General features: G+C 54.2%; 12 protein-coding genes across 12 annotated transcripts; 11 read left to right on the top strand and 1 right to left on the bottom strand.

Annotated features, from left to right (window-relative positions):
* Nucleotides 1-675: 675 nt before the first annotated feature.
* N656DRAFT_719976 (GMC oxidoreductase) lies at nucleotides 676-3011 on the top strand (the record flags this gene model as incomplete). The annotated part of the gene is made up of 9 exons (XM_064812412.1): nucleotides 676-724; nucleotides 784-1623; nucleotides 1695-1816; nucleotides 1912-2009; nucleotides 2087-2132; nucleotides 2189-2267; nucleotides 2356-2588; nucleotides 2665-2707; nucleotides 2794-3011. The coding sequence occupies 9 exons, from the start codon at nucleotides 676-678 to the stop codon at nucleotides 3009-3011; spliced, it is 1728 nt and encodes a 575-aa protein (XP_064665090.1).
* A 1618-nt stretch (nucleotides 3012-4629) lies between these two features.
* On the top strand, nucleotides 4630-5386 carry N656DRAFT_719805 (lytic polysaccharide monooxygenase; the record flags this gene model as incomplete). Its single annotated transcript, XM_064812398.1, has 2 exons — nucleotides 4630-5023; nucleotides 5103-5386. The coding sequence occupies 2 exons, from the start codon at nucleotides 4630-4632 to the stop codon at nucleotides 5384-5386; spliced, it is 678 nt and encodes a 225-aa protein (XP_064665091.1).
* A 580-nt stretch (nucleotides 5387-5966) lies between these two features.
* Nucleotides 5967-7131, top strand: N656DRAFT_785156 (lytic polysaccharide monooxygenase). Its single transcript, XM_064816319.1, has 3 exons — nucleotides 5967-6189; nucleotides 6246-6599; nucleotides 6671-7131. The coding sequence occupies exons 1-3, from the start codon at nucleotides 6138-6140 to the stop codon at nucleotides 6955-6957; spliced, it is 693 nt and encodes a 230-aa protein (XP_064665092.1). The 5' UTR covers nucleotides 5967-6137; the 3' UTR covers nucleotides 6958-7131.
* A 490-nt stretch (nucleotides 7132-7621) lies between these two features.
* N656DRAFT_840342 (uncharacterized protein) lies at nucleotides 7622-8428 on the top strand (the record flags this gene model as incomplete). Its single annotated transcript, XM_064818940.1, has 3 exons — nucleotides 7622-7670; nucleotides 7745-7857; nucleotides 7938-8428. The coding sequence occupies 3 exons, from the start codon at nucleotides 7622-7624 to the stop codon at nucleotides 8001-8003; spliced, it is 228 nt and encodes a 75-aa protein (XP_064665093.1). The 3' UTR covers nucleotides 8004-8428.
* A 1192-nt stretch (nucleotides 8429-9620) lies between these two features.
* N656DRAFT_802579 (uncharacterized protein) lies at nucleotides 9621-9908 on the top strand (the record flags this gene model as incomplete). Its single annotated transcript, XM_064818258.1, has 2 exons — nucleotides 9621-9781; nucleotides 9848-9908. The coding sequence occupies 2 exons, from the start codon at nucleotides 9621-9623 to the stop codon at nucleotides 9906-9908; spliced, it is 222 nt and encodes a 73-aa protein (XP_064665094.1).
* A 945-nt stretch (nucleotides 9909-10853) lies between these two features.
* On the top strand, nucleotides 10854-13277 carry N656DRAFT_849337 (histidine acid phosphatase). The gene is made up of 3 exons (XM_064819339.1): nucleotides 10854-11518; nucleotides 11575-11723; nucleotides 11793-13277. Exons 1-3 carry the CDS (start codon nucleotides 11207-11209, stop codon nucleotides 12925-12927), a joined length of 1596 nt encoding a protein of 531 aa, XP_064665095.1. The 5' UTR covers nucleotides 10854-11206; the 3' UTR covers nucleotides 12928-13277.
* A 138-nt stretch (nucleotides 13278-13415) lies between these two features.
* On the top strand, nucleotides 13416-15216 carry N656DRAFT_785159 (uncharacterized protein). Its single transcript, XM_064816320.1, has 2 exons — nucleotides 13416-14639; nucleotides 14713-15216. The coding sequence occupies exons 1-2, from the start codon at nucleotides 13896-13898 to the stop codon at nucleotides 15049-15051; spliced, it is 1083 nt and encodes a 360-aa protein (XP_064665096.1). The 5' UTR covers nucleotides 13416-13895; the 3' UTR covers nucleotides 15052-15216.
* Nucleotides 15217-15430: 214 nt separating this feature from the next.
* Nucleotides 15431-17311, top strand: N656DRAFT_785160 (GroES-like protein). The gene is made up of 4 exons (XM_064816321.1): nucleotides 15431-15730; nucleotides 15827-16717; nucleotides 16791-16871; nucleotides 16952-17311. Exons 1-4 carry the CDS (start codon nucleotides 15556-15558, stop codon nucleotides 17149-17151), a joined length of 1347 nt encoding a protein of 448 aa, XP_064665097.1. The 5' UTR covers nucleotides 15431-15555; the 3' UTR covers nucleotides 17152-17311.
* Nucleotides 17312-17779: 468 nt separating this feature from the next.
* Nucleotides 17780-19562, top strand: N656DRAFT_719824 (PLP-dependent transferase; the record flags this gene model as incomplete). The annotated part of the gene is made up of 4 exons (XM_064812399.1): nucleotides 17780-18028; nucleotides 18184-18622; nucleotides 18697-18863; nucleotides 18957-19562. 4 exons carry the CDS (start codon nucleotides 17780-17782, stop codon nucleotides 19560-19562), a joined length of 1461 nt encoding a protein of 486 aa, XP_064665098.1.
* Nucleotides 19563-19998: 436 nt separating this feature from the next.
* Nucleotides 19999-22156, top strand: N656DRAFT_506571 (ankyrin). The gene is made up of 2 exons (XM_064809881.1): nucleotides 19999-21679; nucleotides 21759-22156. Exons 1-2 carry the CDS (start codon nucleotides 20489-20491, stop codon nucleotides 21843-21845), a joined length of 1278 nt encoding a protein of 425 aa, XP_064665099.1. The 5' UTR covers nucleotides 19999-20488; the 3' UTR covers nucleotides 21846-22156.
* A 280-nt stretch (nucleotides 22157-22436) lies between these two features.
* Nucleotides 22437-23906, top strand: N656DRAFT_763184 (uncharacterized protein). Its single transcript, XM_064813290.1, has 5 exons — nucleotides 22437-22964; nucleotides 23083-23163; nucleotides 23258-23287; nucleotides 23420-23545; nucleotides 23623-23906. Exons 1-5 carry the CDS (start codon nucleotides 22551-22553, stop codon nucleotides 23734-23736), a joined length of 765 nt encoding a protein of 254 aa, XP_064665100.1. The 5' UTR covers nucleotides 22437-22550; the 3' UTR covers nucleotides 23737-23906.
* A 569-nt stretch (nucleotides 23907-24475) lies between these two features.
* N656DRAFT_763187 (uncharacterized protein) lies at nucleotides 24476-27167 on the bottom strand. Its single transcript, XM_064813291.1, has 2 exons — nucleotides 26678-27167; nucleotides 24476-26372 (listed from the first exon to the last, which is right to left on the bottom strand). Exons 1-2 carry the CDS (start codon nucleotides 26938-26940, stop codon nucleotides 24806-24808), a joined length of 1830 nt encoding a protein of 609 aa, XP_064665101.1. The 5' UTR covers nucleotides 26941-27167; the 3' UTR covers nucleotides 24476-24805.
* Between the last annotated feature and the right edge of the window lie 272 nt (nucleotides 27168-27439).

Here is a 27439-nt window from a genome sequence, read left to right on the forward strand (position 1 = left end):
CTCGTTCTTAGTCTTAACTCTACCACCCCTTGACTGCTGATCGGGGCAACCTGGCCAATCATTTCTGGTATTTTCCCTCTGTTGGTTCGGCGGTCACGAATGGACGCCGAAAGAGTGCCTGTCCCATCAAAGTTGCGTGCGGCCGGTTGGATGTCACGAGACGAAGCCCTTGTAATATATATGCCCGGCGTCCCTGCACTAATATATGCCCCCAGCTGGCTTTCCCCGCTCCAACGTATATTGCTCCGACGCACCCCAGATAAGCAAGACTTTCTTGAGGCCGAACCACGCGTGCGGTCTGCCGCGTCTGCCACGCTTCGGTTGAGGTCCCGCTGTCTCGGCTAATATAACACCACCCACCGGTACCCAACCTGGAAGCTTTTGCAACTTAAGGCTGGGAAGAATTCTCCGCATTTGGGTCCAGTCTGGGGAAAATGTGGGGAACTTGGAAAGGACATAGTGATGATGCAGAGGAAAAAAGGGGGAAAGGATGTTTATGATGGGACGTTGGGTTGGGGCGCCGTTGGTCCTTGGTACCAGGGGTAGCGTAGCACGAGACGGTATCTTACTTTGCCCAGCTTAAGAGGTGGTCTTGCTCCCTTGATCAGGGCTGATCTGGTTCTCTACCCCCCGCCTCCCTCCCCTTAATCCGCCTTGTTCTCGGTGTAAGTCGGAATGCACGTCTCATCTAAGCTCGGGCTCGTTGGGAGCGCGCTTGCCTTGTGTAGGTAAATGCTGGGTTGCGACTGCCTCGATTGGTGTCGGCTAACCTTTCTCTTTCAGGGCCGCGGTCAGGGGCGACCCAGGCAACATGCGCCAATGTCTCGTCGACCGAGACGTATGACTACATTATCGTGGGTTCGGGTGCCGGGGGCATCCCAATGGCAGACCGCTTGTCTGAGGCAGGGCACAGCGTTCTCCTGATCGAAAAGGGGCCGCCCTCTACTGGACGATGGGGCGGAACCATGAAGCCGGATTGGCTGAACAACACGAGTTTGACCCGTTTCGACGTCCCTGGCCTCTGCAACCAGATCTGGGCTGACCCGACCGGGGTGGCTTGCACCGACGTCGATCAGATGGCCGGGTGCATGCTCGGGGGAGGAACTGCAGTCAACGCCGGCCTGTGGTGGAAGCCGCATCCCGACGACTGGGATCTGAACTTCCCAGAGGGATGGAAGAACAAGGACCTCGCAGCGGCGACGGAGCGCGTTTTCTCCCGGATCCCCGGTACCATTGCCCCTTCAATGGACGGCAAGCGGTATCTGTCGCAGGGGTTCGACATGCTGGGCGGTAGTCTGAAAGCGGCTGGCTGGGAGTACCTCGTCCCAAATGAGCACCCCGAGCGAAAGAACCGCACGTACGGGCACAGCACCTTTATGTACTCGGGAGGCGAAAGAGGCGGTCCGTTGGCCACCTATCTCGTCACAGCGAGCGGGCGCAAGGGATTTACACTCTGGACGAACACGATTGCAAAGCGGGTTGTTCGAACTGGTGGTCATGCCACTGGCGTCGAGGTGGAATGCAACCGTGGAGGCCATGCTGGCATTGTGTCGCTGACTCCGAACACGGGTCGGGTGATCTTGTCAGCAGGGGCGTTTGGTTCTGCGAAGCTGTTGTTCAGGAGTAAGCTTCCATTGATCAGGCGATATGATGGGGTTGCACAAGTGGCGGCGAGCTTGACTGACGAAACGCAGGCGGAATCGGACCGGCAGACCAGTTGCGGGTCGTAAACAACTCGGCCGACGGGCCTACCATGATTTCATCGGACCAGTGGATCAACTTGCCGGTCGGGTACAATCTTAACGACCATGTGGGCGTAAGAATACCCTAAGCCCCGATCTACCTGACAGACGACGGGCAGCCGTTCAACTCCCCAATATTAACCGCCGACTGCTGACTTGCACTTGGCAGACTGATATCGAGGTCGAACATCCCGATGTCGTTTTCTACGACTATTATGCCGCATGGACTAAACCAATCGTCAGCGACACCGAGATCTATCTGAGTGAGTAGTTCCTAACCTACCCTTCAAGGCTTCAACGGTGAAATGCGTGAATAAGGGGTTAATGCTTCGAGGTAAAGAAAGTAGAATTGGCCCCTTTGCCCAAGCCGCCCCAAATATCGGACCAATCGTGAGTGGACAGCCTCGACAAGCCCAGTTCTCGTAGTACTAACAGTCTGCCCTTAGTTCTGGGAGATCATCAAGGGGAGGGATGGCATCAACCGGCATCTTCACTGGCAAGCCCGGGTTGAAGGAAAACGCAACAGTGAGTTTACCTAGTACCCACCTACCTAGATTACGCGCGGGCGACCCTGCCTAGCGATGGGTATGGAACAGGAACTGATGTGCTGCAGCGTCCATGACCATCACGCAATATCTGGGCACCGGCTCTCTTTCGCGAGGGCGCATGACCATTACGAGGCAGCTCAACACAATTGTCTCGACACCTCCGTATCTCCGGGACGAGCACGACAAGGAGGCCGTCATCCAGGGCCTCATCAATCTCCAGGAGTCGCTGAAGGGTGTGGCCAATCTGACGTGGATTACTCCCCCGTCCAATGTCACGGCCGAGCAGTTTGTCAACTCGGTAAGAATACCTTACCTTAGTAGATCCTGGACACATATGCTCTATGCAAGACCGCATTTACTTACACAGTGGCCAGATACCTGCCACACCAGCACGCCGGTGTTCCAACCACTGGATTGGTGAGTTCAGTCCCTTCAAGTCGTGCTCAGTGCTGGAGTGGACTCAGTGGAATACGATGTAAGTAGTACTGACCAAGCCACGACAGGTACCGCCAAGATGGGCACCGACGACGGGAGGACGGGGGGCACCTCCGTGGTGGATCTGAACACCAAGGTCTACGGGATGGACAATCTCTTTGTTGTGGACGCTTCCATCTTCCCTGGCATGATCACTGCCAACCCGTCTGCGGCCATCGTTATTGTGTCTGAGCATGCGGCGACTAAGATCCTGGCACTACCCCATCCGATGAAAGCGAGGTCTTGAAGAGATGACCCTGTTGAATGTCTTGGACTCGGCTGGATTCATGTTACAGTGGTGGCTTGCCGGGTGTTGTTGTCCAATATTGAAACAGATACTACTGCTTATGTTCGGTCGATAGTTTGGGATGTGTATACATAAATGTTAGGTATGATAAGGGGGTCTGCCAGTCTGCTGCATGACTGGAGATATCGATGATGGCAGAGTTGACTTGGTGTCCTGTCTGTATTCTCCCGAGTCAACTTCGCTTTTAGGGCTTGTCTAAAGGTAAGACATGAAGTGGCAGTGTGCAGTGAAAGGATGAGATATTTGATACCATTAGGGCAGGGGTATCGGAGCTTGCCAGGTCGCCAAACCCAGGTAATTCCACTCCTTGCACGGGCAAGCGGCAAGCGAAACCGATTTCCGCGACCGGGACAGCGGGACGTCATCTCCAATGTTGCCGCGGCGATCACGATCTGCTAGTGGCCCATAACGCATCCTACCTTGGCCCACCAGGAGTAGAGAATGTCGCGGGGGTTCAGGCCGTCCCTCTGCGCCTCTTCAGTTCTACAGCTAACTGCTATCCTTTTCGTCGAGGTACCTTAGCCTCATACTACCGCTTGTCCGTGCTCGGAGACTCGATCGAGTGGACTCTGGCATAAGATTGTTTTAATCAGTTAAACCAAGCAACGTTGGTAGACCAGGAGCTGTACCAGGGACCAAGAGTAACAAATGCCGCAACTCGTGATGTTACATAGCCCAGGTACCTCCCTTAGATGTCCGGGTCAGATATGCAAGGTGAGTTAGGCCCAGCCTCAAGCTATGTACGACGGACCGACTTCACTGTTGCACCTTGCACATGCACACATGTACCCCTGACCCCCAATCAATCAAGGCAACGACAAAATGTAGTGGTGGACGTTCAAGATTAGTTACCAAGCTACCTAGGTACCTATAGATCCAAATTTTGGGAGTGACACCAGCACTAGGACATGCAACTTGGACGTCAGGGGTTTGTTTACACGCGACTTTGACACCGTAAATCCGAGAACATGAACATGAGGGCTCTCATGCGCGATTGCGTATTCCAGCAGAGAGGCATAAAGACAATTTTAGCGATGAATGCCCATTTCCAGGTTTGCGGCGGTTGATGCGGGTTCGAATCGAGTCTCTCGGCTTCGAGAGCATCAAGTTCCGGCTTGCTAGCGCGCCATTCATGCACCCCACAGCGCCATCGCGGGACTTGAGTCTGGTTCTCGTGAGGCGGAGTGAAGTGGGCGTCTCTTTTGGGATAGATTATAACAATATCGGTCCGTTCTGTAAGTGGTAGGAAAGGCAATTTAGCCGGCCGGGACAAGGCGGCAGCCGGCTACCAGAGCCTTAGCATGACCATGTATGGGTGATATCCGGGGACGGATGGCCTTGCCAAGCGAATTGATGAACCCCAGCAACGGAAGCTGCTCAATTTGGGCAAGATGTGCAAGACCAGACCATGAGCTAGCGGCAGCCTGAGCACTTATAAATTCGAACCCTCATGATGGCTCTGAGATGAAAGAGTTGTCACTGACGCCATCAAGAGAGAATCATCATCGTCCCCTGTGTTGTATTCAAGGCTCGCCCCCCGAAGACTCAAGCCACGACAATGCTGGCAACCGCTGCCCTTCTTTTCGCCGCTGCCCTCGGGGTCAGCGGCCACTACACCTTCCCCAGGGCCGGAGGCGGATCTGACTGGCAGTATGTTCGCAGGGCCGACAACTGGCAAAACAACGGCTTCGTCGGCGACGTCAACTCGCAGCAGATCCGGTGCTTCCAGTCCAGCCATGCTCCGGCCCAGGGCGTCTACAACGTCTCGGCTGGTTCCTCCGTGACCTACTACGCAGCCCCCAACGTCTATCACCCCGGCCCCATGCAGTTCTACATGGCGCGGGTGCCCGACGGCCAGGACATCAATTCGTGGAGGGGCGACGGCGCCGTGTGGTTCAAGGTGTACCATGAGCAGCCCAACTTTGGCTCCCAGCTTACATGGCCCAACAACGGTATGTGACAGAGCAAAGGACGCAACAAGAGGAGAATTACAAAGAAATGGTATCTAACGTGCATATCTCCGAATCACAGGCAAGAGCTCCTTCCAGGTCCCCATTCCGAGGTGCATCCGGTCCGGCTACTACCTCCTCCGCGCTGAGCACATTGGCCTGCACGTTGCCCAGAGCTCCGGCGGCGCTCAGTTCTACATCTCGTGCGCTCAGATTGGCGTTACTGGCGGCGGCAGCACCGATCCCCCCAACAAGGTGGCCTTCCCTGGCGCTTACAGGGCCTCGGACCCGGGCATCCTGATCAACATCAACTGGCCTGTTCCCACGTCGTACCAGAACCCTGGCCCCCCGGTCTTCAGCTGCTAGATAGCTGGCGGTTGAAAACTGAAAATGGGCGCTCCGTCTGAAGTCTGTCTCATTAATGGACTGAAATGGGAGATGAGAGCATACTACCTTAGCAGGCGAAACTTGTTCATAGGGCTCCCAGCAATCGCCAGAGTAAATTCTGTATATACTTTATACTTGAGAATGCACATACGAACCTACCTAGATATTACCGTTCACCATTTTGAACTCCTTGGGTGGATGCCCTGTGCTTAGGTCGTAGCAAGTCTCTAAAGGGGGTCAGGGGCGGCCGCATAAGCCGGTCACTGCCCAGAAGATGCACCCCGGAAAAGAAACAAGACGATTGCCGAAGATTCGATATGGATTAATATATGGTGTCCATGTGATTTGACTTCCAAGATTCTCCTGTTCTGGGATACCCCACGATTCGGCAGTTCCATTGGAATCGGTCGGATGCTGGCTAAATGACCGTGGTCTGCAAGTCCAATACAACGCTCTGTCTCAACCCCGGACCTAACTTGGAAGCAAGAGGATGCCTAGAAGGCAACGGAGACCGTGGTCCGTATCTTGGACAATACTTGGTTGGTATGCCGTTCCTGATGGCGGCGGGTGGCTTGTCGTCCGTTCAGGGGGCTACATGGAATTATAACTATAAGTGCGTGCTACTGCGGATAGATTGGCAGTGCTGTCAGAGGCAGACCTGTGAGCTTAGGTATTCTTGCAAAGTCATCTTGAAGAGTCTCACAGTCAATATTGAACAGACGAGAGCAGCATGCAGCTCCTCACGAGCCTTTTGCTTGCGGCTACGGCCGTCCAAGCCCATTGCAAGTCTCCCTCTGAACCATCCGGAGCAGAGATGCGGACTAACCATCTTGTCCAGACACATTCCCGAGACTTGTAGTCAACGGAAAGCCCGAGGAGAAGGACTGGTCCGTCACGCGCATGACCAAGAACGCGCAGAGCAAGCAGGGGATCGAGAACCCAACCAGCCCGGACATCCGCTGCTACTCGTCCCAGAATGCGCCCAACATAGCCACCGTTCCGGCCGGATCAACCATCCACTACATCTCAACCCAGCAGATCAACCACCCGGGGCCGACCCAGTATTATCTCGCCAAGGTGCCCGCCGGGGCGTCGGCCAAGACGTGGGACGGCTCGGGCGCCGTCTGGTTCAAGATCGCGACGGGGAAGCCCACCATCGACCAGAACAAGCAGCAGATGTGGCCTGGACAGAGTATGCACCACCATTTCCACTCATGTTCAGAACCAGACATCAACAGCAACAGGCACTGACAACCTAAACAGACACATACCAGACCGTCAACACCACCATCCCCGCCAGCACCCCTTCGGGCCAATACCTCCTGCGAGTCGAGCAGATTGCGCTGCACATGGCCATGCAGCCAAACAAGGCCCAGTTCTATCTTGCATGCTCGCAGATTGAGATCACAGGGGGCGGCAATGGCACGCCGGGCCCGCTGGTTGCCCTCCCGGGCGCCTACAAGAGCAACGACCCGGGCATCCTGGTCAACATCAACGCCATGCAGCCGGATGCGTATCAACCGCCTGGCCCGGCTGTGTGGAGGGGATGAAATGGTCCGGGGCTCGGGGAGCTGTAGCTTAGGATCCCGATGTACCTCGGTAACTTACACACCCCCTGATGTAAATATCTCGAGTACACAACCTTCCAAATCACTAGTAGGACTTGTATTTCTCAGATACCTAGCCATCTCAAAACTTTTACTGCAATACGTGCGAGTTTCCATGACTGCACCATTCCCTCTCTGTGTTCGTATCAATCCACTTTTCCAAAGTGCCTCCGCAACTGACGCCACTGCGCACATGCATTCGAGTGTCAGGACGCCATGGACTTGTCATGACGTGCAAGTTGAGAGCAATATGCATCCGAATTCCCAACATGTTGCGTCATGTCTTGTGGGGTGGCTTCCAGCCATGATGGCTTCGACGGTTGACGTCTTTGTCAATCGCTTTCACGGCGATGTCTTCGTGACATCATTTGCTCTTATTGCGACATTCCAGGCCCTGTAGAGACAACCCTGACCAGGACATCTGTCATGGAAGGCCCGGTGTGAGATTGTTATTCCTCAAGAGGTATATAAACCTAGCATGACCTGACCTGACATTCAGCAACGCGCGTGAAAATCTCTCCTGGAACTTGCACCTTTTACAGACCACAGAGAGCAACTCAACCAGTCACATCACCTTCAGCTTTTATTTCAACAATCAGTGAGCACCATGGCAGGCTACAAACAAGGACAGACCGTTCGGTACAAGCCCATCGGCGGTAGGTGACACGTCTTCCATCACTCCAGAGACACTCCCTTGGCACTTGCGGCCTGCTTACACTCCATCTGATAGGTCCCGACTCCAATACGCCCGAGAGCGTTGGAAAGATCATGAATGTTCTCACCGAGCCTGGCCAACAGGCCGGCCGGAACGTGCAGGCGAGCTCCGACAACCCGCGGTACGAGGTAAGCCATGGCACGCCAGTTTGGATATCAGTTTGATGTCTATGGTGTCTGGTACAATGTATTGACACTCATATGTCTAGATCGAGAACTCAAACACTGGAAAGACGACGACCGTCTATGAGTCAAACATCCTCGGTGTCGAGTGAGATGGATAGGAGAGGGGTCGGCTACGTGATGTAGCCTTTCATTGAATATGTATGATTAAGTTCTGCAGGGAATAGCCAAATGCATGGAGTTAAACACCGCATGTCCGCACATCCTCCTCGATTGGACTAATTGTGCCCCCTTTGCCTCCTTCATGTTTGCCCATTTTTGGAGTTCTTAGGGGCTTATATGAGATTTTCAGCCTGGTTCATACCTCATCAGCGGTACAGAACCACCGCAGCCGGCATATTCACATATCTGAGACAAAATACCTAGCCACTGCAGCTGCTGAGCACAAGGCTCGTACATAAGTGTTCCAGGAATACGAATCCAATGAACCAGTCAAATCTAGTTCGCCCTCCTCCCCTATCCTGTTGTTTCCCAGCAATGCGAGTGCCTTTTGAGCACTCAGGTGCAGACCGCCGAGTCCCGTGATGAGGAGCCGAGGAGGTGTGGAATGTAACACAGCATGGCATCTTCCCTAATAGGGGTACTGCATAGACCTCGTGGAACCTGATCCTATTTCGATACAGGTACGTAGGTACTATACCCATCTTGACCATTCACACGGAGACCCAGAAGACCCGTCACGCAGTATGTCCACCTATTTCAGCTTCCCTATCAGGCCATCGAGGCGACGAGCTCTATCCTGAGCATGCCTTAGCGATCTGGGTTCTTGAAAGCGGCCTACAACCACCAGACCAGGGCGAACAGTCACAAATACATTAAACACGCACGCCAATACGAGCTGTACTTGCTATCGCACTCGCTACCAGGCTCTGGCCAGCACTTGCATTCATGTATAAGGTAGTATAAGTACGTCACGGTACCTTATTTGCTAGGTGACTCATCATGATGTGTCACCCAACGCGAGTTGTATATTAGCCGCGACGCTCACCGCCATTGACACACAGCTTTGGGATCGAAAGACACGAGTGCGTTCGTATGCTGACTTTATCCCTATTTGCTCATCATATCTGAGGTGCAAATTGCTGGTTGGCAGTTGATGCGCCGCGTCGCTTTTTGCGCCATGTCTTGCGTACAGCCGTCGCATTGCATGATGTTGCAAGCTCTAATGAGTCCTGGCCGAGACCAACCGCCTTCATTTGATTGGGATTTGGGAGGAGCGCGGGATGTCAAGTGTCACTGCACCGTTTCTCGAAAATGAGAGATGCATCATGATACGTGACCCCTGAGCAGCGACCTAGGCCAAGATGGGCTACTGTACATGTAAATGATAGCCAGGTTGGACTTCAAGCCTTCCCTCTAGGGTTCTTTGTTGCCTAACAGGCGAACCAGTACAGTATCTCTCCAGTATTAGTTCGTCAACAAGTACGTGGATGCCTGATATGCAGCGTCATCCCCATCTTTCGCACGCGTGTCAGCATACTGGTAGGTATTGTTCCTGCAGCAGCGCTGCCTCAATCTTTAGATGTATCGCTTTTGGGCCCTGGTATATCTGGCGGCGATTCCTCATCGTAACCTGACGACCGAGTCCAGGTTGTTCCAGCTCAACCACTGTTGCAGCGGTGCAAAACATACTTAACACCTGAGCATCCTAACTTGACGCGCTCTCTTGAGTCAAACCCGGTTCACTTGACAAGTTGACACATACCAAAATGTCGTCCTCGGGAAAAGACTTCGACCAGACCTCGCTCGCCTCGAACGCCCCATTGCTGCAGGACAAGGACACGAAGGCCAAGGACGGGGGCCTCCTGAGCAAGCTTCGCCGCTCCCAGAAACAGGGAGTCACCGACGGCTTGAACAAGTCATCAGCGGCGTCCGATACTGCTTCTTCCTCCCAGCAAGCCCAGCAAGGCCAGAGCACTACAACTACTAGTACCAGCGCCATCGAGGACCTCTATAAAGCCTATCCCAACATGGGCGCCAACACCCGCCTTTCCTGACTGGAGCTCTAGCCTCCCGTCGCCCGGATGTCAGGGGTTGCTCTTTCGGGATGGGAAATGAGGTTGTTTCGGCCTGCCATACACCGAAAAGGAGCTTCGGGAAGGGGAAGAGTGACATATGGCTAGCACTACACCAGTGTCCTCCAGACTCCAGACATCAGAGGGGTCGCGCCGCAACAGGGTCGAATGAAGGTACAATACGTGGTACACGGATGAGATGTCAGGGGGATAAGACCTGATGTCTTGGTCAGAGCTAAGGGATAATAATGCTGTTTATGAGATTTCTTACCATAACTGTCTGTTTAGGTATCCAGGAGGGGCATATCGGGGGGTACAGTACCCTGGGGAGGAATCCTCACAACGTCTACTCATGATGGAACTTTCTTAGCGGCATGTAGCGGTTTTGATAACCATCTCCTTTCAAGCTACACATGTATATCTCCAGATCTCCATTCTCCACGGCCTAGAAGAAGTCCATCCAGATTTCCATCTCCACACCTGCATCGACGCAGCAGGTACAATACCAGCTTAGCCAGTGAACAAAAGCACGCATTTGATAATGTGATTCCGCCTGACTTAGTAGTAGTAGTATCCTGTTCATGCAGACACATGCTACCTCGTCTATAGAATAGCGATTTTGTCTTCCAATCTTCGCAAGAAATAACTTAAAAAGGGGAGGCTCATAGGTGTAATAATTAATACTAACAACAACCCCTTGTTCCTCGGCTCCTTCCACTTGACTGACTTCTCAAATCTCACCTGTTAACTTAGTTACTTATATGTTGTAGAAATCGATCTGCCCACAGCGGTGCATGTAACCAAACCTTGGAAGGTCCACTCTCCACTTTGTGATCAACGACGGGAGCTAACCGACGATTGGCATCCCCCGCTTGGGAATCTCATCTCCGGGCAGACCTCCACTGTAGTATCGGGACCCACCGGCGTCACGAATCACACCCTCTCCCCTTCCCACGTGAGCGCTTACGACTTCCGACAACCTTTAAGCGAGCCTTGTGCAGCTTCCTGGCAAGGCTATTATCTCGGTTCCCTACTTGTGGTTATGTCCGTCCTCGCAGCCCTACGCGTAGACACCGTGATAGTGTGAAGGTTGGAAAAAAGTGGGAAGACCCGGAAGAGACGGCAGGCAAGGATGATAACATGAACGACGCGAGGCACATAGGATTGCTCCAAGGGCCGCGAGATTAAGTAGGTAGGTACTCGTTTCTTAACGTACAAGGTCCGCCCGTTTCCTTCTCCCCAGCTTCGCTCTCTCCAACGCAGGCTCCTCGTCACCCAACATGGCTTCGTCAACCCAATACCTCAAGCTCGGGACGGCATGCCTGGCGCTCAACGCCGCGGTCGTGGGGGCCTCATCGCCGCGCTTCCTCGCCCCTGAGCAAGACATTGTGCTCTGGCCCGGCCAAAACTCCAAGAGCCCCCTGACGTGGCTGGGTGCCAACAGCCCGTGGTTCTCAGGTCCCAATGTCCACGGCATATCCACCGATGTGCCCGACAACTGTTACGTCGACCAGGCCGCCTATGTGTCCCGGCATGGATCGAGATATCCGGACTCAGGCGCCTACAACGAGTGGAAGGAAATGGAATCACGGGTGCGTCACGGGGTGTGGATGAATCATCATGCCGCAATTACTGACTTTGGACTCAGTTTTCGGTCTACAACTACACGGCCCAAGGGGCGCTGTCTTTCCTGCCCAAGTGGAGGACCGTCTTGACAAACCCGGCGGTTCAGATTGCGCAGCAGTCTCCAACCGGATACAAAGAGGCCATGGACATGGGGTACCAACTGCGGACGAGGTAAGGGCGCCCTCCCCTGTGCCAGTGTGATCAGACACGTCTAACCGGGCACACCTGCTACTACTACAGATACCCTCAGCTGTACAGTGAGGGAGAAGAACTCTTTGTCTGGGCCAACAACTACACTCGCGTGCTGCAGACGGCCAGCAACTTCCTGCACGGGTTTCTGGGTCCGAACGCCACCGTTCTGGGCAGGCTGGTCTCGGTCACGTCCAAGGGCTTAGCCTCGGCAATCGGAGACTCCCTGGCACCGTCAGACATGTGTCCCAACTTCAAGGATGCCAGCGGCGGGACTAACAAGTCGACATGGGACGCCATCTGGCAGCCCCAGGTCCAGAAGCGGCTGCAGGCTCTCATTCAGGGGAACCTCACTCTTACCCTCAGCGACGTCAACCTGATGCCGTACCTCTGCGGCTTCGAGAGCCAGATCACAGGCCGGCTGTCACCCTTCTGCGACGTCTTCACCGACGAGGAGCTCAAGATGTACGAGTACTCCAACGACCTGCGCTACTACTACGGCATTGGACCCGGGACGGACCTGCCGCGGAAGATGATGACGCCGTTCCTGAACGCTTTGGTTGGTCTACTCCAGCAAGGCCCTGGGACTAAAGGGGTCGGGGCGGATGGTTCCACCTCCTTTGCGCTCCCGAAATTGTTGATGGCATTCCTCAACGACGGACAACTCACCGAGCTGGTGACCGCAAGCGGCGTGTTTGACGCCCAGCAACCCCTATCCCCGACCGAAATGGACGACGACCGGCTCTGGCATGGTTCGCGCTTTGTCACGATGCGCGGCACCATTGCCTTTGAGCGACTCAACTGCTTGGTTCCGACCAACACGACGGGACCCGGGTCAAACGCGACGACAACCTCTTCCGTCCCAACCTCCACTTCCACTCGCCGTCCTTGCCGTCCACGGCCAACCTCTGTGGCAGCAAGGAGTTATGGAGGCATGAAGAACGAGACCTTTGTGCGCATCAGACTGAACGATCAGGTCTATCCAGTTCCTAGCTGCCGCAGTGGCCCTGGCTCGTCCTGCCCCCTGGAGAGCTACGCCAAGTATATCCAGGACAAGTACGCGTCCGAGGGCAATTGGGTGCAGAACTGCAATGTGACTGAGGCGGGAGCGCCGACTACGGTCAAGGGGGCCACTTTTTTTACCGATCTGGCACAACCGCATCTGCGGGTTATCCCTCCTTACTGACCTAGACAGCCGGAGTAGCTTGAGGATATATATGGTTTGAACTTCAGGTTGTACATGTGTTGAGACTTCTGTAGATATCTTTACTACCTACCTACCTACCTATTCATGGTGAACGCACTTATAATACTAGTAATAGGAACATGACTTACCTACCTTGTAAGGTAGGTAGGCACCTATTTACATTTATATACCTCCCTGTAGTCGATGCATAAGGTACCTCTACCCTATATACGATAAGGTAGGTGTACCTTACCTAGGTAATGTATGTCGGATGTCTGGTGCTGGCACGTCTTCGATAAGATCCATGGGGGTGGAGAAGGATGGGAATGTGGGAACATCTGGCGGCCTCTCAGCTGCCAAGGGAAGGGGAAAGTGTGGCTGTATTTAGTTCGGTGGCTGAATGTTGCTCTGCAGTTTTTGTAGACGCTATTCGTACTAGTACGAGGTAGGTGCGGCGAAATCCAGACCGACTGCCTGCGCCACTTCAAGTTCTTTACTAGTCCATTATCATGATTGTGTGCAGCTGAGACTTGTTGTACTATATAGGTAGGTAGGGTAACCCAGAGCCTCTGCAGGCAAGGACACCTTTTGCCGTATTGCAACAGACTCCTGGAGACCTCGTCACCACACTGCAGTGCATAATGGAAGGCTTCAGGCGACTGGCCGACTCTGTGTTCGAAAAGGAGCAGTGGGTTAGAGATCCGCCACCGCGCTACAAATACAGCGCTCTAGAACTAAGCGAGGATATTATCGGAGAGACGGAGATCACGGAATCACGAGGAGAGACTCGGTCCAATGATCGCTCGTTGGTGCCGAAGCCGCAGGACCGCTGGTCTCTGTTGACTCTAGCTCAACATGAGCTCAGGGCCTGGTTTCTCTCAAATAGCCGCAACCTTGAACCTGAAGTTTTGCCGAACAATACCACGAAAGCAAGGCTGAAACTTCTTCGCCTAGGACGGCAGCCGGACATGTCCCTCACCATCTCTCGTGCAGTCTTCAACGAGCTGCTCTACTGCATGAAGGCGGACCCCTCGGTGAAATACATGATATGCCGCAACTACGACGGCTTCCACGAATACCACGGCCGGGGGTTTCTCTTGACAAGGTTCATCGGCACGAGCGTCTATGCGCTGGTCTGGACCTTTGACCCCACAACCCTCACCACAAGAATGCTATTTCTGCAGCGCCAAAACCGGCAAGACACCTTCCCGCTCTTCGTCGACCTCGTGCGCGCGCACCGCGCCTATATTTTCACGCCGTCCTTCCCCTGCTACTTATCCTGCCACTTCCTGCTCCACATTTCGGACCACGACGCGGGCGGCTGGGAACTGGGCGTCATACGCCACGTCGAGGAACAAACGGGGTTCGGCCTCCATCCCTTCGGCTGGCGCGGCGTCGAGCCCCTGAAACTGGTGGAAAAGTTTAATATCAATCAGCTCACCAGCTGGCTTCAGGCTGTCAACGAGGTTGCGATGAATGCCAGCAACAGGAGCCGTCATCAAAATAATTCGTATGTGCTGCTCGAGGTGATCAAGGCTGAACACAAGAACGGCGGCCGACACTATGGCATCTTGCCCGGTAAGGCGTTGCAGCTGCACCAGGAGAAGATGGAAGAGCTTATCGAGGCCCTGCCGGCTCTTGAGCGGCATATCGCGGCATATATAGACTTTGAAGTCTATTTCAAACAGAGGGCTGACCGTCTCTCGAGCGTGGTGAGTCCCTCCGAACGCACTGCACTGTTAGCGTTCAAGTACTGGGAATGAGCTAATGCTCTGCACTGCCCAGCTCTTTGCCCTGATGACGCACGAAGACGCCAACGCCAGCATCGGGCTCGCGGCAGCGACTAGAAACGACAGTGCCTCCATGAAGACCATCGCCATCATGACCATGGCCTTTCTACCGGCCACCTTCTTCGCCGCTCTCTTCTCGATGCCGTCTTTGCGATGGGACCAGCCAGCTGTCGTGCAGGACAGGTTCTGGGTGTACTGGGCCTTTACCGTACCAACCACCATCGCTGTCTTTCTGGTTTGGCTGCTGATTACCAAGCGGAAGTGGATATTCAGGGGCATTGGTGGTTTGTTGATGAAGCATGGTGTTGGGGTTCAACACGTAAACATGAAATAGGGTGATGTTGTATTTTGGTTCGTTGTCATGGCAATAGATATATTGGTTGTATCATGTAGGTACCTCCTTAACTACACCAACCTTACCTAGGTCAGAGGTAAGGTAGCTACTGCACAGCCTGTTATCACGTTAGCAACCTTGGAACTCCCACTACCTACTCTACTCCCAAGTCCGTTTCCTTACCCCTCCGATGCATTGTGTACCGTATTCAGAATATTCCTAAGGTAGGTAGAGTTGCAATCATCAGATAGGCTAGTAGTAGGTACCTAAGGTACCTAGATAGAGCTCGAGTGTGGAGAAACTTGTATTGTATTGTACAGTTGCTGCCAGCATGTCGTCACCGATGCGTCATGAAACGGCATACAACATCCAGATTAAACTCAGGCTCATCTCAGCATCACAAGCCATAAATATCATAGCGGACTATTTGGACTTCTTTGGGAGTCGAAGCAGTAAAACTTGAACGTACAAGTCGAAACACTTGACAACTTGAAGTGAGCTACAATGGCGTTGAACATTGCCGCAAAGCAGGCCGAGACGGTCCTCGGCCATGACGATAAAGACAGAGCGACGCACACGGATATCGCTAATCCTGACCGTGAGGGCGGAAAGTATGCGGATCAGAGCGGAGAGAAGATGAAGGCGCTGGCATGGATGGGCAAGAACGATGTCCGCGTCAGTAAGTCATGACCCGGCCACTTACACAACCTGAAGCCACTACAGTCTCGTACAAAATTGAAGAGCATCATGACAAGATAGCTGACTGCTGCCTTAGTCGAAGCCAGCAAACCTCGAATCGTCGAGGATACGGATGCCATTGTCAGAGTGACTGGTACCACAGTATGTGGCAGCGATGTCCACATCATGCACGGTGTCATTCTCCAAGTTGAGAAGGGAGACATACTCGGCCACGAATTCTGCGGCGTTATTGAGGCCGTCGGCCCAGCTGTAACCAAACTCAAACCCGGAGAGCGCGTTGTCAACAGCTTTGTGGTGTCGTGCGGAAAGTGCAGGTACTGCAAGCAGAAACTGACGACGGCCTGCGAAAATACAAACGCATCCGCCCTCCACGAGAAGCTCTACGGATCACGCATGGGCGGCATCTTTGGCTACTCCCACTTTACCGGCGGCTACGCGGGAGGCCAGGCCGAGTATGTGCGGATACCCCTGGCCGAAAACAACCTGCTCAAGCTCCCGCATTCCATCCCCGACGAGAAAGGCCTGTATCTATCAGACGTCCTGCCCACTTCCTACCACAGCGTCGTCTACACCGGAGTGCAAAAGGACGACACTGTCGCCATCTGGGGGCTCGGCCCTATCGGTTTCATGGCCTGCCAGTGGGCGTTTCTCAAGGGGGCGAAGCGAGTCATCGGCATTGACAACAACTGGCGAACCGAGTTCGCCAAGTCCAAGATCCCCAAGCTCGAGACCATCAACTACACAACCCTCGCCAAGAAGGAAACTGTGCCCGCCAAGATTCATGAGATGGTCCCCGGCGGCGTCGACGTCAGCATCGACGCCACCGGAGGAGAGTACGCCAAGAGCCTAGTCCACAAGGTTGAGCTGAAGATTGGTGCCGAGCAGGATACGAGTGAGATGATCAATGAGTGCATCATGTCGACGAGGAAGTTTGGTGCCGTGGGCATCATTGGCGACTATGTCGGGTGTAAGTGATAGAAAACACCAGATCTTCAATCCTTCCTCACCCCGACTCATGATTATGTTCTGACCGAAAATAGTCACCAACCACTTCAACGTGGGATCACTCATGGAACGCGGCATCAAACTCATTGGGTGCGGCCAGTCTCCAGTCCAGAAGTGTAAGTCCAAGTCCAGTTGCCCTGACACGCACGCTTTTATCTTTCCATCCATGTCTTGCAAAACGCTAATGGCACAGCAGATTGGGAAGAGCTCCTGGAGATGGTAGAGAACGGGACGGTCGACCCAACCATGATGCTAACACACCGTTTCCGCATTGACGATATCGACAAAGCCTATCACCTGCAAGAGAAGAGGGAGGGCGGGCTGGTCAAGTGCTTCGTCGAGACTCGCTTCTCAGCCCAGCCTGCCCCGGGAACACCAGAGGTGACAAGTATTTAACACTACATCATGATGTCCTTCAATACATATTTTACTACCTACGTGGGATGGACGTCCAGGGATGCCTGAAACGCTTTATTATCATTGTTCTTACATGTAATATACGTAATGTTCCTTTTAATACTACATAAGTACTTAGGTACCTACTGGCGTTTCTGGTTTTGCACAGATCATGAATTGCATTCCAAGTCTTGAAGATTCCCTTTCATACCGGCTCCAGTCTATAGACGGAATCACGGAAACAGGCCCGACTGTGGACTGAAGTGGGACAGTTGTATCTGCAAAGTCAATGACGTAGAGAGAGCTACCAGTCCCCATCGCTCTTATGATGGAAATACCGCAGTATCAGGGCGTCATCATTATTCGTATAATGCAAGCCATAGTTATCCACATGCACAGTCTACACTAATAGACTACAGCAGGTATCTTTGTTGAGCTTTGGGCCGACACCCGTACATAAGGACCCTGTGCAGCCTATACCCTACCATCTAGGTACCTTACACAAAGCAATCCCAGTTCCTCCATGTTTGCTCCCCTTTGCATTCGCCGCCTAAGAGCAGCACAAGCAGTTACTCCTGTGCTGCAGAAAGCGCCTCAGAAACGCTTCTTCAGACACACTTCCATCACCATGTCTCAGGGGGACCAGCCAAAGTCGTCGTATTCGGACCTGCAGGACTCGGATGTGGCCCACCAGATGCACGGGTTCGGACACCCGGCCATGCAAAAGATGCCTCGGCAGCTGGTTGTCTTTGAATCCGGCGACGGCGCTGTGCTCAGGGACATTGAGGGCAAAGAATACCTCGATGCCATGGCCGGCATCACCGTGGCCCACCTTGGCCATGGCCGCGAAGATCTAGCCCGCGTTGCCTACGAACAGGTGCGTTGAATCCCTGCCTTGGCTATACTATCTAGGCGTAGTTCCCGTTAGCACGTCCTCAGCAGCTGATGGCGTGCTGTATCGTGGGCTGACATCACGCGCTATGTCCTGTATTTGCACGGCAGATGGCAAAGCTTGAGGTTTCATCCAACCAGCGGAACCTGACCAACACCAATGCCGTCAAGGTGTGCGAGCGGCTGTCTGGACTCGCCGCGCAGGCGTTTCCGGGGGCCGACAAGATGGACGGGGCGCGCGTGTACCTGACGGCGGGCGGGGCCGAGGGCATCGAGGCGGCCTACCACCTCGCGCTGCGCTACTGGAACAAGTCGGGCCCGCTCGGCACCAGCTACGGCGGCGGCTACAGGAAGCAGAAGCTCATCTCGTTCCGCAACTGCTACCACGGCAGCACCTTCATCCCGGCCTCCATGAAGCCCGAGTTCTCCGACTACGGGTGGAAGCGGTGGATGGAGGGCCAGCCCAAGGAGGTCTATGGCAGTGCTGCGCACAGGATGTTTGTCAATATCGACCCACCGCACGAGCTCTTTATGGACAAGAGCAAGATTAAGCCAGGGGAGAATGTTGGGCAGGCTGCTGGTATGTTGGAACAATTCCGTCCCTTTCCCACTCCCCCTTTCCCCTGTCATGACTAACCTGAGACTTGACAACAGCGAGGCAACTGGAGGAGACCATCCTGGGAGAGGGGCCGGACACGGTAGCAGCCTTTGTCTTTGAGCCAGTCCAGGGCGATGGCGGCGCCGTCGACATGCACCGCGACTTCTTCCCCCTCGCAGAGGAGATCTGCAAAAAGCACAACGTGCTGATGATTGCCGACGAAGTAAGCAGGCACAGTCTAACCACGACAGAAAATGAAATCATACCTTACCTAGGTACAGGACCTATGTAGCCGAGCTAACCCAACTGTTATCAGATCATGGCCTTTGCCAAAACAGGCCACTGGTTCGGCATGGAGCTGTACGGCGGCGTGTGCCCGGACATGATGGTCATCAGCAAGGGCCTGACGTGCGGCTACCTGCCCATGGGCGCCGTCATCTTCCGCAACGCCATCTGGCGGACCGCCTTTGAGAACCTGAGCACCAAGTTCATGGTCTCGGACGTGTGGCAGCACGACTACACGTGGTCCGGCCACCCCGTGTGCGCCGCCGTGGCCCTGCGCGCGCTCGACATTGTCGAGTCGGAGGGTTTGATCACCAAGTGCGCCGAGCGCGGCCGGGTGTTTCTGGATATCCTGAAACGCAAGCTGGAGGGGCTCCATGTGGTCCAGCAGGTGCGCGGCACCGGCGTCATGCTGGGTGTTGACCTCATCTCGGACATTGCTACCGATATTGAGCAAAAGGTGCTGCTTGAGTACGGGGTTGTCTTGCGCGCGAGTACAAATAAGCACTGCCTGCTCCTGACACCGCCCTACGTCATGACGGACGACCAGTTTGAGCGCGTAGCCGACGCCCTGAGGAGTGTCCTTTCGAGCTCGGCTACAATGCTCGAGAGCGCCGTGAGCAAGTCACGGCAGCATTAGTAGTGCCTTGGTAGTGAAATCTGCGTCAAAAGACCGTGACGCACCAGACGGGATGGCAAGTGGGTGTGCCGGTGCTGGTACTTATCAATGTGTTGACAGCTAGGGCAAGGTGGCAACCTAGGAACTATACCTACCTTATGTTTGGACAGTCCCGGGTGCATAGGTATCATGATGTGCCCCTCATTCAGGTCCTGTCGGAAGGGACCGAGGGGACGAAGGAAGGCAGAGAGGCTCTTCAAAATAGTTGATTGACAGGGCTACGGAGCACTGAGGAAGGAGCGGGAGGCTCGGGAGGAAAAGAAAGAAAATTCAGGGCCAATGGAAGGTACGCTGCAGAAATAGGGGCAGCGGGCATGCTATGGAAGGTAAGCTGAGGTAACATGGGGGCCACGACAGGGGCTGCAGTGCTTCAGCCTTCTGAAAATAGTACCAACTACCTAGGTACAAGTCCCTGCCCAACCTGAGGTTCAACTCCTCTCCTGCACGCGCCTCGGTTATCGCCCAGCACACTCTTTAGTCTCTTTACCATGTCGCGCCTACGACAACGTTAGCAACGATCTCAAATGATGCATCGATCGCACTCCGCATCGCCTATCGCAAAATGGACAGTTCCGAGTTAATGAGCTTCCAGGAAGCCATCGAAAGGGGAGACATCCAGGCTGTGGCTTCCTTCATCGAACAGGGTGTCGACCTCAACCTGAGGTTTATCTCCTGGGAGAAGGTACCGTACAAGGACTCTGCAAGTCGCATCTTCTCCCTGGGAGACCCTGGGACCCCTCCTCTTCGAGGCAAGCCCTCTAGACCATGCTGTAGCACATGACCAGGCCGAAGTTGTCGATCTTCTGATAGCACGTCGTGCAGACGTGAATCTCAAGGGCGGATATGAGCCGGCGCTTCATCTGGCTGTACAGAATGGCAACGTCGACATGGTCCGGAAGCTCATCCAAGCTGGCGCCGACGTCAACAAGCCGACATGGCATTTCCCACACATGGAAACATACGAGACCGAAGTTGGCGCAGGAAGCTTGGGAGTGGAAACCAGCTCGGTTGCAATGCAACTTGCAAGAATATACGAGAAAGCACATGCATCATCCCGAGCACGTCACGAAATGCTATGGGAGGACACCACGGCTCTTTCGAAGGCTATCCAGAGCAACAAAACGGAAATTGTCCGCTTGTTGCTTGCCAGTGGCGCCAATCTGTACCCCCAGTGTATATACCACGCCGCCGAGAGTGCGGATCTGGATCTCTTGCGACTCGTCCTGTCACACCAGTCGGCTTCTCTCATCGACATCAACTCTCTGGCGGGAGAGCTCGGCACGCCACTTCAAGCGGCTGTAATGCGGAAGCACGGTGCCAATGAAATCTGTTCTCTGCTTATTCAGTATGGTGCAGACATAGTAGTACGCGCCAATGAAGGCAAGTCCAGCCTGCAGCCCATCGTCGGGATTGTGGCCAGGGTACTGCTTGACGCACTGGACATGGTGATCAAGCGCGGTCTTATACATGACGAGACCGCTACTAGTACAGCATCACTCCCTGCAAGGTTTACGATCCTCCACCTTGCTGCTTGCTTCCGCAACCGGGCCATCCTACAGCGTCTTCTCAGAACCCGCGCCAAAGCTTTTATTAACTACCAGGATGCCTTTGGAAGCACGCCACTGCATCTAGCGGCCTTGTCTTTTGACGACGCATTTTGGGCGGTCGGAGAAGTCACTCATGGCGGAGTACACCATTCTTGGCGCGATCTGGACCACCTGCGAGACAGTGACACCTCCATCGCCCAATACCTGGTAGAGCACGGAGCGAGGGGTGACATTCTTGACTTCAGCGGGACAACCGCACTGAAGATTAGTCTTCGCTCCGTCGAGCTTGCAAGGGTTATCTTCGCGGCCAGTCCGAACCACAATATCCCAGGTCGAAAATGGAGGAGCCTGTATACGGATTTTAGCCGACAAGAACGCGACGGACCGCAAGCTGAGCCCAAGCTTATCAGGTTCTCAGCATCTCACTTTGGTCTCATTAGTAAGAGCGAGCTTTTCCAGATATTGGCACCGGGCGCCACCAGATTCCTGGCTCTTCGACTCGGAAGACTCCTTGAAGGAGCGCTTTCTAATGTACGGACTCAGTTTTCCCCTTTCTTACATCGTCCCCTGTATGATAATACGCAGAATCGATTGCTAAGATATGCCATAGCTTTACTGGACCAACGAGATTTCCCTATCAGTACCACCACAAGGGGTTCCGGTGCAGCTGGTGGCGCCGGATCACGACCTTAGATGACACGGAGTTCCATTTTGATTACGAGAGCATGCCCAGTCGTATAGCAGTCGAGCAAGGCCTTCCAGAAATGGGTGGGTTTTGAAGCTTTGCTTAAGGTTTATTGCCTACACATCCATAACTACCAGACATATGTACGGTCAGCTGTCATTCAGGTCCACTCCCTTAGCGGTCACGGTTCCACATCATAGGTAGATTTTGCCGGATGTACACTCAAATCTTGCCATGATTGTTCCGCAAGAAAGTCACCTTCAACATTTCAGGGCATCATTGGATATAAGCTCAAGGCTGATTCGTCTCGGCGCTAACCCCTTTCAAAGGCATTCTCTCCTGTACATTCTCCACACTATGCCCTGTCCTACGACTTGGAGGCGAGAGTAACGATGAGCGGCGGTTGCCTGCGCTTCACTTCTCTCAACGAGCTCACGGCATCCAGTGGCTGATGACGAAGCTTCCGAAAAAGGACATTATCTCCTCTCTTTCCCCAAGAACGATGAACCGGCGTCGACCACCCCTGAAGATGAAGAAAATGCTTTGAGATTGGAGAGTGAAACTAACGCATTGCAGTCTACAATTTTCATCACTACGTCCGATCACACGCCTGGACGAATTCTCCCGGCTGCTGTGTTTCTTTTCGTCCCACTTGTGCTGGCGGTTCAGGATCACTGGACAAAGACATTCCAGAGCGCTAGCCAACAACAGACAACAATGGTAAGGGCATTTTCCCTAACACATGGATGGACACATATCAGCCTTGAAGACTCGGGCAGGTCAGGGGGGCAGTTGGGCACCGTGATGTCGTTGACGGGAGTACATTCACAGCGTTTCAAGATACTTCTCAAAAAGGGCTCTGACCCACGAGTCATCGACACCCTTCTGCAAGACGCCATGGTTTGGGTCAGACTCGAAGCCGGTGTACACGAGCAACTGCGCGACTTCAAGGAACTTCAGACAGTATACAAAGCCGAACCCCGATCCAAGAGTTTTAAAACAGCTTTACATGAAAATTTCCACGATGATGATGAGATGGCAAGGTTCAACGAGGCGCTCGAGAGCCTCAGAGGGTTCCTCAACGAGCAGTTGGGCGTGATCAAAACGACATCCAAGGAACTCATCGAGCTAGTAGGTTTCCGCGCTGCAAACCTGGGTGAATTCAGTGTGCTGCGGTGCCCGGTCAAGCACACTCGCCTGATCCATGTCCTCCTTGCGGTTGGGAATTCTAACGGAGGTGCTACACCAGGAATTCAACCTCACATCAATCCGAGAAGCACAGAAATCGACTTCGACGAGCCTGAGCATGAAGCGGCTCAGCTGGATAACAGTGAGAACCATTTGGCCCCGTTTCAGTCATCGTGAGGTTCTAGACACACGCCTCAAGTCATTTAGCTGACATCACCTTTGCCTCCTACATGTAGTTCATCTACCTTCCGCTCACATTTGTCGCCGTATGTATCCCCGCGCACAAGTTTCCCTTACCTTATTAGTACCAGTCATTATGTTACTCCGTCGCCAGTTGTACATACAGTAACTGTCAGTACACTATGCTAACACCGGAGTGATGGCGGACGACTGGACAGAGCCTCTTCGGCATGAACGTAGACGTCTTAGATTTCAACCCGCCTTGGTGGGCCTACCTTCCCTTTGCTGCCGCCACTCTAGGCATCACCATCATTGTCTGGTCCATCTTCAAGTATACCCTAGATGTATGTACTTCGTCACGGGTTTCCCCTGGCACATATTGACAGCCTGAGGCCTTGATGCATCGCTAACTGTAGGATAGGAGGAAACTAGGAGGGAAAGGGATGGTCCTTCGACAACAAGAGCGAGCTGGGCTAGGGTCTTGGCACTTGTCAAGAAGGACAACTCTGGAGATGGCAAGAAAGACGATGTTTGACTGCCATGTGGAATGCATATGTTCACTGCGTGGATAGCAGGCACTCGCACCCTATGCTCGACGCGAACTTAGTAATGGAGACCTTAGAGGCACCTTGCATTGCTCGCAATGTACTGAGTACATGTAGTAGAGTACCTAGACTAGGTACCTACCTAAGTCGACTGCCCCAGTTCCAACCAGAACACCCACCTGACTCACTTCATTCCCCAAGCTTGACTACTACGGACGGTCTGACAGTTCCCTGATATCCCTACCATACGACAAGACCGGGGGTCAGTGAACCCAACTTCAATCTGCAAAGCTCCAGATTGCGGCCGCAGTTAGGAGTAATAATATGTGGCCTGAGTAATCCGGCGACGGCGGCAAGCAAAAAGCAAGAAACCGTTGCTGCCTGTCCTAAGGCAAGGTACATACTAGTAGTGTAATCATTCTGCTGGGGTCCACCCATCCAGCAGGTTGACCTCAACATAGTACAGCACCTTAGGTCTCACGCTGACATCGCGTTCCAACCAGTCAGGTCCCATTCACGGGTCAGCGCCAATCTGTCAGCTCCATCTTCGGTCCGATAGGATTTATCCAAGCAGAGAAAGAACTGGAAGGTCGAACGGGTCACAGGGCGTATCCAATTTCTCCAAGCGCTGCCAGTGACCTCAGAGTGATTTAATACGCGATGTGTCGCGGCGGATCCCTTTAAGCTGGTTTGAACAGCAACAACTCTTTTTTTGAACTTCTTCTCTTGGAAGGAAATCGTCTGGCAAAAATAATCCTGATATGAATTAGAAGAGATATAGGTAGGTAGATCCGCTGTATCTTGAGCCCGAGCCGGTACTAGAATACGCGCCGTTTCTCAACTAGATACATGTCCCCCTTACCCCTTTTGGGTTGCTCCAAGTTCAGGACTAAGTATCCTTATGATTCATCCGCACCAACAACAAACCCGCGGCGTCGCAACGATGTTGGTATCCAGAAGTTCCAAGGCTAGTATCACGTAATGCTGCACTCACAGCGGTAAAGGAGCGTCGTACGGCGTAAGGCGGCCGTCTGCCTCGCCTACTAGTAGCGCTCTTCACTAATCAAGAGCGGCTTCCCACAGCTTCGCGCTTCTCAGCAGATCCTTGCCAAACTGTCGCTGGAGGCTGGTCATTTTGTCAATGATGTGACCTGTAGCAACCGCCTTGGGGCCCCACACGCTGAGCGCAATGGAAGCGGCGCGTTCCAACCAAGCAATGGACTGCTCCATGTCGCCCCGGCGCTGGTGAATCTCGGCAATATCTTCCATCGTATGGGCCGAGATGCCGTCCTGGTAGAAGACGGGTTTACCCTCCTGGCTCGCTGCTGGTGGGCGCGTCACGACCGACATGCAGTGGCCGAGTGCCAGGTCGCACTCGTCGATTGACATATAAAAGTGCGCTAGCTCGTTTTCAACCGCCCGAGCCTCGTCCGAATCAGGCCCAAACGTCTCGCGGCACGATTTGAGCAGCTCCGTTATGACCTCCATGGCAGCATGGAACTCACCATTGCGCCGCAGAAGCGTGGCGAGCGAGTCGAGCAGCTTGAAGGTGGTGGCTCGCGACGGGCCCAGCCGGCTGTTAAAAATGTCGAGCATGCACTGCAGGCCGCGCCGCGACACTTCCTGGCAATCATCATCGCGTTGAAGCTCTTGGCAGATTTGCGTGATGGGGTGATTCGGCGAGAGGCTGCTCTGCGCTTCGCTGGTGAGAAACTGGAGAAGGATGCTTCGCAGTTCCGGACGGGCACTGGTGTTGGCCGGCGAAAGGGTCGCAAAGAGGTTCCGAAGGAAGTCGAAGGGCTGTGTCTTCATGGCTTCGGCGGCAAGGCACCCTGCCTCAGCAAAGGCCGGCCAGGCCCGCCGATCCGGCCGGTTGTCAAGGTCGTCCACGGATCCGGCCGAGATCTTGACCAGATATAGAGCATCCTTGATGGTGGTCCAATACCGTGTGGACTCGACTGAAGTTCTCCGTCCTAGGTAGTCATCCGGGGCCACACCTCCAGGGATGTTCTCTAGCTGCCAGTCAAAGTACTCCCGGAGCTTCAAAGCGATGAAGTCCATGGTGCGGGTCCTTGCGTCGGGTGCGACCAAAGGCGGAGGAGACTTAGCGAGGGTGTGCAGCTGGGCTCTGTAAGTGGCCAGACTGGGCCCTGGGGTGGTGGTCGCGGAACGGGCCTGGGAGCGATCCTGCGTGTGCTCTGCTGACAAGTCCGAGCTTGAGTGGGGTGTCTGGCATGTGCCATCTGGTAATGGAACCGGTGCGTTGGGGGCCATCCCAAGTTTCGGCAACTCGATGGCGGCAGTTGGCTGTCCAGGATTTGGATGACTGACAAGGTCCGAAATGCTGATGCTGCCTCTCTCAGGCGCCCGAGGAACCGGGCAAGGCAACACCGGAATGACCGGACTGACCGGCGTGGAATTTGCCGGCGATGTCCTTACGTCCTGCTTGATCGTCCTGGCACATCGTACAGTTTGGCGCAAGTCTTCCTGGCTAATGTTGCTGCTGGCGCCCGGACTCACAGGTAGCCGCGAGCCTTGTGCCCGTCGTGTGGCCCGTTCTTTCTCGTCGCCATTGGTATTCTTGAAGACATTCCACTCCCGAAAGCGCTTGTCATACATACGCTTGCTGTCGAGGGAATCAGTAATCCTGATTAGAGTCATTGTGAAGGCTAACCGGGTGAGAGGGCGGAGGTGAGGCGAGAATGGGCGGTCGACGACAGGATTGTAGTCGATTCTTGTACTTCATGGGACATCAAGCGATGGATACGGGAGGGGCATCCTCTCGGCGGAGAAGGGCTTGGATGACCCGAGCCATTGGTGGGACTGTTTGGCGTGGAAGAATTGTGCGGCGTTCGCTGCAGGCCCATACGAAGTACCTTGCATCGGGGTTTGGGGGACGGTTTTGACCAAGAAGAGCTAAGACAGGCATACCTTGCGGAGAAGCCATGGTGTCTTTTCATGATCTCGTTTACCCGCTTGAGCGGGTACTGTTTGTAGAGGTCGATGATGGTGTCGCGATGTCGGGCCCATTCCTTCGCCGAGGGGCCTTGCAGGGTCCGGCAATTCCGCTCTGGGCTTGACGTTGGGCGGCCATCCGTCATCGGCGCCGCCATGTGCGCCGGCGCGGGCGCAGTTCTCGGAAGGTCCTGGCCCGGCCAGGGAGGAACTGGTGCTGCATGGTTCTCGGGAAACATGATGCGGTGGTTAGGGCGGGACTAAACCCAGCAGCTTGTGTCTCACTGTCTCATGGTGGCCGCCGCTAAGTTGCGCGCCGCCCGGTGCGGAGCTGCGAGGAGCAAAAAAATGGAGTGGGCAGATGCAAGAAACCTGACAAAGCAATGTAATTCGATGACGCTGCGCACAATTCCTTATAGCCAGCTGCCTGCCCAGCAGGCCGTCGGGAAACTGCACGCCAAATCGGGAGGAATGCGGCACAGCAGGAAGAACCGTGCAGATGGCAAGCGCCCACGAGCTGGTGAAAATTTCTTGGCGAAATTGAGAGCCTGAGTCCGCAGAACGTAAGGTCATACCCACCCTTCGCACTTGCTCGCAAAGTTGCAAGTGAAGCCCGACAACAAGTAGAGGTGAAAACAAGAGGACTGGAATGCGATGGGTCTTCTTCACTTCATTTTGACAACGTGGAGATGAGTGAGAGTAAATTTTCAGTTTGCGGGTTTCCGCCTGCTGCCATGA

Source organism: Canariomyces notabilis (assembly GCF_033297395.1).
Source record: "Canariomyces notabilis strain CBS 508.74 unplaced genomic scaffold N656scaffold_41, whole genome shotgun sequence".
In the NCBI taxonomy this organism is placed as follows: Eukaryota; Fungi; Ascomycota; class Sordariomycetes; order Sordariales; family Chaetomiaceae; genus Canariomyces; species Canariomyces notabilis.

Coding starts and splice junctions, on each gene's coding strand:
- N656DRAFT_849337 (XM_064819339.1), top strand. CDS start 11,207: ATGGCTTCGTCAACCCAATACCTCAAGCTCGGGACGGCATGCCTGGCG. Junction 11,519..11,574: donor GGAAGGAAATGGAATCACGG/GTGCGTCACGGG, acceptor CTTTGGACTCAG/TTTTCGGTCTACAACTACAC. Junction 11,724..11,792: donor GGGTACCAACTGCGGACGAG/GTAAGGGCGCCC, acceptor CTACTACTACAG/ATACCCTCAGCTGTACAGTG.
- N656DRAFT_763187 (XM_064813291.1), bottom strand. CDS start 26,940: ATGTTTCCCGAGAACCATGCAGCACCAGTTCCTCCCTGGCCGGGCCAG. Junction 26,373..26,677: donor CACCATGGCTTCTCCGCAAG/GTATGCCTGTCT, acceptor TTCCCTCGACAG/CAAGCGTATGTATGACAAGC.
- N656DRAFT_506571 (XM_064809881.1), top strand. CDS start 20,489: ATGGTCCGGAAGCTCATCCAAGCTGGCGCCGACGTCAACAAGCCGACA. Junction 21,680..21,758: donor TTGAAGGAGCGCTTTCTAAT/GTACGGACTCAG, acceptor GATATGCCATAG/CTTTACTGGACCAACGAGAT.
- N656DRAFT_785156 (XM_064816319.1), top strand. CDS start 6,138: ATGCAGCTCCTCACGAGCCTTTTGCTTGCGGCTACGGCCGTCCAAGCC. Junction 6,190..6,245: donor TACGGCCGTCCAAGCCCATT/GCAAGTCTCCCT, acceptor CATCTTGTCCAG/ACACATTCCCGAGACTTGTA. Junction 6,600..6,670: donor GCAGATGTGGCCTGGACAGA/GTATGCACCACC, acceptor CAACCTAAACAG/ACACATACCAGACCGTCAAC.
- N656DRAFT_785160 (XM_064816321.1), top strand. CDS start 15,556: ATGGCGTTGAACATTGCCGCAAAGCAGGCCGAGACGGTCCTCGGCCAT. Junction 15,731..15,826: donor CAAGAACGATGTCCGCGTCA/GTAAGTCATGAC, acceptor CTGCTGCCTTAG/TCGAAGCCAGCAAACCTCGA. Junction 16,718..16,790: donor CATTGGCGACTATGTCGGGT/GTAAGTGATAGA, acceptor GACCGAAAATAG/TCACCAACCACTTCAACGTG.
- N656DRAFT_785159 (XM_064816320.1), top strand. CDS start 13,896: ATGTCCCTCACCATCTCTCGTGCAGTCTTCAACGAGCTGCTCTACTGC. Junction 14,640..14,712: donor CTGACCGTCTCTCGAGCGTG/GTGAGTCCCTCC, acceptor TGCACTGCCCAG/CTCTTTGCCCTGATGACGCA.
- N656DRAFT_763184 (XM_064813290.1), top strand. CDS start 22,551: ATGGTAAGGGCATTTTCCCTAACACATGGATGGACACATATCAGCCTT. Junction 23,288..23,419: donor TTCCGCTCACATTTGTCGCC/GTATGTATCCCC, acceptor ACGACTGGACAG/AGCCTCTTCGGCATGAACGT. Junction 23,546..23,622: donor TCTTCAAGTATACCCTAGAT/GTATGTACTTCG, acceptor ACTGTAGGATAG/GAGGAAACTAGGAGGGAAAG.